General features: G+C 41.4%; 1 protein-coding gene across 1 annotated transcript in view; it reads left to right on the plus strand.

Annotated features, from left to right (window-relative positions):
* Positions 1 to 7646, plus strand: part of DPF3 (double PHD fingers 3) — a 179290-nt gene extending 171644 nt beyond the window's left edge. The window contains exons 11-13 of the mRNA XM_066552404.1: positions 4355 to 4467; positions 5829 to 5910; positions 6993 to 7646. Of these exons, the coding sequence (XP_066408501.1) occupies positions 4355 to 4467; positions 5829 to 5910; positions 6993 to 7063 (266 nt within the window). The 3' untranslated portion in view covers positions 7064 to 7646. The remainder of the gene's footprint in view (positions 1 to 4354; positions 4468 to 5828; positions 5911 to 6992) is intronic.
* Positions 7647 to 8154: the final 508 nt, after the last annotated feature.

An 8154-nucleotide genomic window follows, 5' to 3' on the forward strand; every position in this document is an offset into this window, starting at 1 on the left:
AAGATAATGGAAAGAATTGGAAACTGGGCAAAAATTCCTTTTATTCTGTATAAATAATTTCACATTTGTTTTTTAAAAAGAGCATTTGCTTATTTTTTCCCCTCAAGATAATCTCTGCCTTTGTTTGAAAAAGGTTATTGATTGGATTGTTAACTTAAATAGTCTGTGGCGGGTGTGACAGAGCACATGGCTGCAATTAATCTTACAATGCAGAATCCATTATTGAAAAGGCACTAATGAGCCATTCTAAGGCCTTCACTGGTCACAGAGCAACTGGAAGCAGCAGATTGCTCCTGCCCTTTAATGTCAGTTTTGGTCTTTAGTGTTATACAGCCAGTGTAAGCAGGAGAGATTTTTGGATATTTTTAGGGTATTTATGTTAAAATTATCCTTCCCATCAGCCTGCAATTGTAGCAGGTGCAGGATACAAGAAATGGTCTCTGAATGTACTCACCTCTCTGCTCTTCTGACCAGATGTCTGGTGGACATAATGTACAATAAAAGCCAGTGGCATGTGAAACACTGATGTCACTATAAAATATGGTCTCAGTCTCAAAGTTCACATCCAGAGGAGAGTTTTGACAAAGATGAGAGAGCTTTCAAACCTGATCTACACTTTAAAATATTGTTTTAAGACAAAGGGATGAGCTGTTGAAAACCTTGCTTCAAGTTTTATTGTCTCTGTCAGTTGCTTATAGCTATTGCAGCATAGCAAAAGTTTAGGTAGACAATAGTTATGGTAGATTAGAAACAATCAGTGTTAACATATTGCCTTCTCCTTCAACAGAACTGCTCCCAGGGTGTATTTTAGAGGTCTGTCTATTGACTTCGGTGGCACCATAAATATGGGTTACTTCCTGCCCCAATTAGATCTGCAGAGCTGATACAGACTTGTGTGAGTGATCCAGGGTTTGCCAGGGTGGAGCCATCACCTGAATTATTAACTGGCTTTCAGCTGCAGACTCTGCTGCACACCTTAGCCACAGCAAACACTGTTCATCACACCATTAGGTGAAATAAGACTGCTTCTCCATCTTAAACACATAGCAAGAAGACTGTCAGCTCTCTGACTTGTGTGCTACCGCGGTGTCCGTAACTTGAATCACATTTTGGACTGCCTTGTGTGTAAAAGATAATTGTGGCCTGAATTAGCCTTTTTATTTTTAAGGAAAAAAGAAAGGGAATTTGAATGTACCTGTAGTAGCTTGCAACATGCAGCTACAGGACTTTGTGTTCAGGTATTCTGACACAGAAGGAACGCTAAGAAGTTCTGTGATATGGAGCAGGGATGGTGTTCACTAACACTGCCTCAGGAAGTCTTTGATGTGTGAATTTTCTCAAAGCATGTAAAACACTAGGTTTTGAACAAAAGTAGCAGGAAAAGAAAGAGAAAGAGATCATGAAGAAGGAGAAACCAGGGAGGAAAGGAAAAAGAATTTTCATATTTTGAGTATCTAGTGGTCTGCTTGCCATATGCTACAGTGCCTCACTGTGCTGATAGCATAAGTAAAAATAGTCTTTCCAATGACATTAAGCTGCGGTCATGGTACCACAAGGAATGTTGCTTAATGTGAAAGAGCATCTGACTTAGAGGCTGAAGAAAGGCATTATTTTTGCCTTCCACATGGTATAAGCCCTGGGCTAACAGAGGGCAACCTGCAGCTATGCAGACTCCACTCTTGCAGTCACAGTACTTGGAGAGAGAGCCTATTCGGGTGAATGAATTGGTATGTTCTTGCAAAATACTTCTGCTTTGCTACTAGAAAGAAACCACTGTGGCCCTCACTCTATTCCTAATTTTTCTAAGGAATACTCCCACAAGAGCCCACAAGAGACCATTTCTTTCAGGCTTGTGGTAGGTGTGGTTCTTAAGAAGTGCTCTGTAATATAGGCAGGATGTTTCACTTCAAGGATGAAGCACCACTGATGTGAGATGCCAAAGAGGAGACCTGCAGAGGTGTTTTTGAGCTAAATGAGGAACAAAACAGGCAAGACTGATAACTGGAAGAGAGCAGGAATGGCTATAAAGGGATAGAGATAAAGCAGTGAACAGGACCTGACCCTCATGTTGTGTTAGAAAGGGAGGGTCCTCAGCTGGACTCTGCAATGAGCAATGTGTGTGCACAGGCAAGTGAGCATGTGAGGATGTGCATGCATTTAGCTGGGATTTATTTCTGTAAGTTTGATTCCATTCTTTCTGTTTCTTTTCAAATGTGACTGAAGCTATTTAAGTCTCTGATTAATTCACCTCCCTATATGAGTTGTTTTCTTGATATATTCCAGCACTGTGCAACATTTCTGGAAGCAACTCTCTGCTGTTGGGATGAATTCCTCCCTGATGTGTAGCATGGCACACTTGTTCTATTTACTGGTGTTGAAATAAGGTTTGCATTCAATGTAAATCAGATCTGTAGAAACATTTCAATGTCATATCAGGTTCTGCTAGTTTGGTAGTATCAGAAAGTATATGTGGTCCTCTCAGCAAGAAAAGGCATCTTGTCACATCTCCTTTTGTTTAGTTGCAGTCTCAAGGCCCCAGAACTTTAGTTGGTCCACTGTAAATCTCAGCAAAAACTGTCACTTGTTTTGTGCTGACATTTCAAGGGCTCCAAAACCCCGTGATCTTCTCAGCCCATCTGAGCCCATCAGTATTGTCAAGATCTTTCTTTATTCAAAGGCTTAAGAGTGATATGAGCAATTTCATTGATCCCTCCTTCTCTAAATATCTCCTTTATTTTCAATTCAATTTCTTTAAAAATTATGCATATACATTTCTTTGCTGGACAGGTTTAGTTGTTGTATCACAACCATGCAAATATAACTGGAGAACAAAAATTCTTATTACAGCATTTGGTGGTATAATGGACACATAAAAGAAATTCATCCCCTACAGCATTACTTCCTTATCCAGCAATTCTCAGCAACTCTTTGCTTCACTAGCTGGAAAATACAGAAAGTTTTTGTAGTGTGGTGATGGGCACTGTGATGATGCAGCAAAATATTACTGATAGGTCTGGTAATGAAGATGACGCATCTGTGCCCACATCTACCATGGACATGCCTTTTTTTTCTTACTGGAGAAACAGTCTTTCTTTCTCCTCTCTTAAAAAGGCACTTAGGCTGCTGGAAGTGGAAAAGATTTTTTCCCCTCCATTGGTTGTAGTCTAAGAACAGCAGATTGGGTAGAGGTGAAACCCCACCCCACAACTTATGGTGCCAGTTTCTAGAAGAAGCAGGCAGCAGTGCGAGATGTGCATACCTGTGTTCCTAGTCTTTCTACAGACGAGCAATTGACTCTCCCCGCTCTCACCATGCACAGTGTTAATGTTTAAGTGTGTCAGAGAAGGATTCTAAATATGGGGCTTTCCAAGAAGGCAGGCAGGAGCTTATTGCAGGAGACTTAGACAATGTTTCAGCCAGGTAAGGGTGGTTTGGGAGTACAGTACTTTATTTCAGTGGTGTATTTGTCTTGTTTTGTTTTGCAGAAGGAACACTCATCCTACCTTTGGTTTGTTTGTTTGTTTGTATTTTCCCCTCCAGAAAGCCCATTGCTGACCCTGCTTCTCTGGTACCGCTGTTTTGCAAAGCTGAAGTCGACACGCATGTAGGGGCGGGGGTTGTAACTCTGGCAATTTGTCCTTCCCGATTAGATGTGACTGTTCTGCTAGCTTTCCCTTCTTTATTCCTTTCATTTAGTTCATTGTGGGAATTGGCTTGGGGTTTTTTTTCCTTTCGGTTTCCTGTTTTGATCCTGGAAGGTTAGCTGTGCAATTTGGTTTCTTCTGTGCCAACCAACTTTAGTGGCAGAGCTCTTAAAAAAAAAAAAATAAAAGAAGTCTTGTGTCTTCTCTGTACACTACTGCTTCCATTTAAGCAAAGTTTACAGAATTGCTCCACCCATTTGGACACCAGGAAAGGAAGCTGTGAAATGGAGAATAACCTCATTTCCACCAGGTCCTTCGTTCCGGTCGAAACAGCGCTAATTGAAACTGTAGTCCAATTTCTATTAAGACAGATGGTCTCTCTCTGAAATTGGGTTTGTTTCTGATTTCATCCTTTTTCTTGTTTTCTTAAAAAAAACCAAACATCCTCACAAAAAACGAACTCAAAGCCAAACCATTTTTAAGAGCTCTGAATAAAACTGCTTTGCCAATGGGGTGGAAATAACTATGATTTTCTCTTGTGCCCGGCAGCGAAAGGGTTAATGCCTGCTTTCCTCTTTGATATCTGTTAGTTGCAGCCCATGTTGTGATCAGTCCATGTCCGTGTGTGTTTTGTTCCCAAATTTAATGCTGGTTAATTAACAAGCAATAAGTGAGCCTTAACAATGACCATTGTTTCCGATCTTCCTCAGGACACCCGACCTGCCTGCAGTTCACCACAAACATGACTGAGGCTGTAAAAACCTATCAGTGGCAATGCATTGAGTGCAAATCCTGCAGCCTTTGTGGGACCTCAGAGAATGACGTGAGTCCATTTACCTTTACATGCAAATAAGCATCACTGCAAGCCGCTGCCATGCCCACCCTTGAGAAGCATGTGGCACTGGTGTGGGTCATTGTTTCACTGCTGCTTCCATGCATCTCCAAGGAAGAGCCATCCCTGAGCACAGAGATTCTCCCCAGTGTCCCCATTCAGCCACTGGTCTCTGCTGAAATTACCACAGGTATCATATAGGGCCACTGAAGATGCTGATACTTGTGGTTTGTATACTTATTCAATAGAAATTAGCTGGGAGCCATGAATTCATGTTGCAGGGAGCTTTCAGCATGATAGTCAGAAGCAGATGTGAATACATGATAACCCAAGAGAGGCAAGTATGCTCCTTCTGTCCCTGATTTTCTTTACTTTCTTGGTATGATTTTTTAAACTTAATTACAAGACTTGGGAAACATGAAACTATTTGAAGTAGGATGGCTAAGCCTCACCTAATCACCACCTCCAGTGATTTCCAGAGCCTGCAGCTGAGCAGTGTCCTCCCTGTGGGGTTTGCAGTTAAAATCTGATGCTAAGGGTCCTTGGCAGCCCATGAGAACCTTGGAAAATTGACAGTGGCTGGAGAACTTTGGAGGTGATTAGCTGAAATCACTATATATATATAACTATATATATAATCTATAACTATATATATAATCACTATATATATATAATCACTATATATATATAACACTATATTCCCTACAGCAGAATAAATTTGAAGCCTGAGATTTTGTTTTTGCTTTAGCATAAAAAAATCAGAATCCGGGGAGCTTAGGAATCACAGGATGCTTCAGAGCAGCTTTTTTCACCCCAAATATATGAAAGAGCTGCAGACCACATGGTGGGGTCATGTAATTTCCATCTGTTTCACAAAAAATTTACTCAGCTGAGTTTTGGAAAACTGTCTAAGTCAAAGGTTTCCTCTGAAGGAATGAGATCAGCACATGGTGACACCGGAGCCCAGCAAAGCCTGCCCTCTTCTCAGTACAGCATATCCCCAGCATAACAGCTTTTACTCCTGCATTATGAGGCCATCTAGGACTGAACTCCTCCACTTCTCATAGTGATTTTCTACTTAGAAACTGAGCTGTCTTGTGCTGAGAGAGGCTTTCTGCAGCCTCTCAGGGAATATGGTGGCTAATCATGGATGGACAAATGTGATGCTTGTAGCCTTTACATTCCCAGCAGTCTCTTAGTCTCTGTTGTTGCAGATCTGCATTCCCAGCTGAACATTGCTGGTTACCCTACTTAAGTTTTCATCTTGGCAAGAGACTAATTTACATAATTTCTCTCTTTTCCTCTCCTTCTCTCCCTGTTTCCCTACTGTCTCTCCAACAAACCTGCCTCAGGACCAGCTGCTCTTCTGTGATGACTGTGACCGTGGCTATCACATGTATTGCTTGAATCCACCAGTCTTTGAGCCCCCAGAAGGTAACATATGACGGAAGTCTGCTTTGAAAATAACAATAAAGTCTTTGTGGAGAAGGGAAAAATTTCAGAAAGGTGTTTTGAACCATGCAGGGTTAAGGAAACAGTAGTGAAGTAAAGGGAGGTAGCACTGGAAAGAAACAAAATTAATAGATGTGAAGCGCTAGTGTGATCTGTGATATCCTATTAGTCTTGCCTGGTCTCCTCCTCTTCCAGAACATGGCTCTTTTGTGGGTCATGGGTACCTTTGGTGGGTACCCATGGGTACCATGGCTCTTTTGTGGGTCATGGATGTCCCACATGTCACTGGTCACCTCAATTTAGTCAGCTGAATTGAGCGCCTGTGAAATGTAACTTTGGACTTCTTAAGAAGTCAAAGTCCTGGAGAGAGAGCCTCATGCAGGGAGGTCCTCTCTGGAACATCTGAGAGCCTGTTGGCAGGAGACTGGATTAAAGGGAATTACCTTCCTTTCTCTATGATATGCTTCTGTTTTGGCAGGGTGAGGGTTTGGTGGTCTGTATTATATTTGGTATGTAGTTATAACCTCTGCAGGGGGTTCAATTGGACTATACTATGACTGGTTGGAATTTGTCACTTGGCTGTGGAGCAGAGGAACCAGTCTCTTACCACTAGAGGTTCTCTGACTGAAATCCTCAGAGAGCAGTAGAATTGGAGGCTTGTGAGTGCGAGTGACTGCGGTTTACATGAGGGGAAGGACAAGAATAATTACAAATTAATCGTGCATTCAGGAGCTAATATTTGTAACTTTGGTAAAAAGGATGCTAAATCAGGAGGGGAAAATCTTGAAATGCAGCTAATAATTATCTAAAGGTTTCCACTGGGAAGTGGTTTATTGGAAGTGTGAAAATATAAAACACCTCATTGCAGTGCACACCCCAGCAGCATTGCAGCTCACGTAGAAAGCCTATGGATGCAAAGGTAAGGGCAGCAGAGTCTGCTTCACAAAAGTACAGGCAATTCCAATATTAGGAATATCTCATATACTATTCAACCCAATCTTGACAGAAACTCTGAGAGCCTTGATTTCATGTCAATCCTATAAGAAGGATTTCTTCATTTGCAGGGAGCTGGAGTTGTCATTTGTGCCAGGAGCTGCTCAGAGAGAGAGCATCAGCTTTTGGCTACCAGGCCTGAGGAGCTCCAGCAGTCAAGAAACACCTTGCTCCTGGTGTTGCCATACCAGCACACAATTCCCACCCAGAACACAAAGACACGACCCACATCCAAATGAACGGACACTCAAATACAGGAAGAGGTATCTGTGGAATTCACTGTCACTAAGCCAGACCTCCTGGGCTCTGCTAGGACTGTGTACTTTCCCAATGATCTGGATGAAATCTCTTCACTGCTGTGCATGGTTGCTGCTTGCCATTAACAGGCTCACATGCGTTATGGAAGGGAGGGTTGTTATACCAACATGGAGAAGTCAATTTTGTGTGGCCTTGTGCTTTCCGTTTAGTCTTTTTTTAAATGAAAAGGTAGTAAGATATTTCCCAAGGAATTATTGGTGAGTATTTCAGCTAGGAGCAGCACCAGGTGTTTCTCTTCAAAGGCTTGACTGGAAATCTCTTTACTGCAACCACTCTGTAGATTCATGGGTGCTTAAGAGGGGTGCTCTGAGAATTGCATTTAGTTCAATATTTCCCAGTTCATGAACAGCACATTGTCACTAAGAGAAGCACTGATCAAATCTTCTTGGGGTGACACTTTCTCCATTGAATCAAATGTCCTGATTTGGCAGATCATTAGGAATCTGTTTTAAGTGTAAGAAAGAGCAGTACTGGTATGTACACACTCAAATGCTTAGAAAAGCCTTTGGTATTCAGTGTATTCAGGCATACTGTCCCACTGCAATGCCAGCAATACCTTCCAGACATAATTTCTTTTTGTTCAGAAAATTCTGAGTGAAAAATCCTATGTATATGCAACTGACAGTCTGTTTAGCTCAGAAAATTGGACAAAAGAAAAATTATCATCTTAAGTTGATAATAGAAAGTAAAAAGTTGTCAGCTTTCCGAGCGATCTAACGTAAGTTGCAAAAAGGAACAAATTCGGCTTAAGGTCAAATGAAGCACTTTGATTAAATTTTTGAAATTTCTAAATAAAAATGTTCTGCAACTGAAAGCTGAATTTTCTGGGCATTGCCTAATCTGGGCTTTTAGCATTTCCAAAGCGTTACTCTTTTTGTCAAAGTAATTATCAAGATCTAACTAAATTTCCCAATA

This window comes from Molothrus aeneus, chromosome 6 (genome assembly GCF_037042795.1).
Source record: "Molothrus aeneus isolate 106 chromosome 6, BPBGC_Maene_1.0, whole genome shotgun sequence".
Lineage (NCBI taxonomy): Eukaryota > Metazoa > Chordata > Aves > Passeriformes > Icteridae > Molothrus > Molothrus aeneus.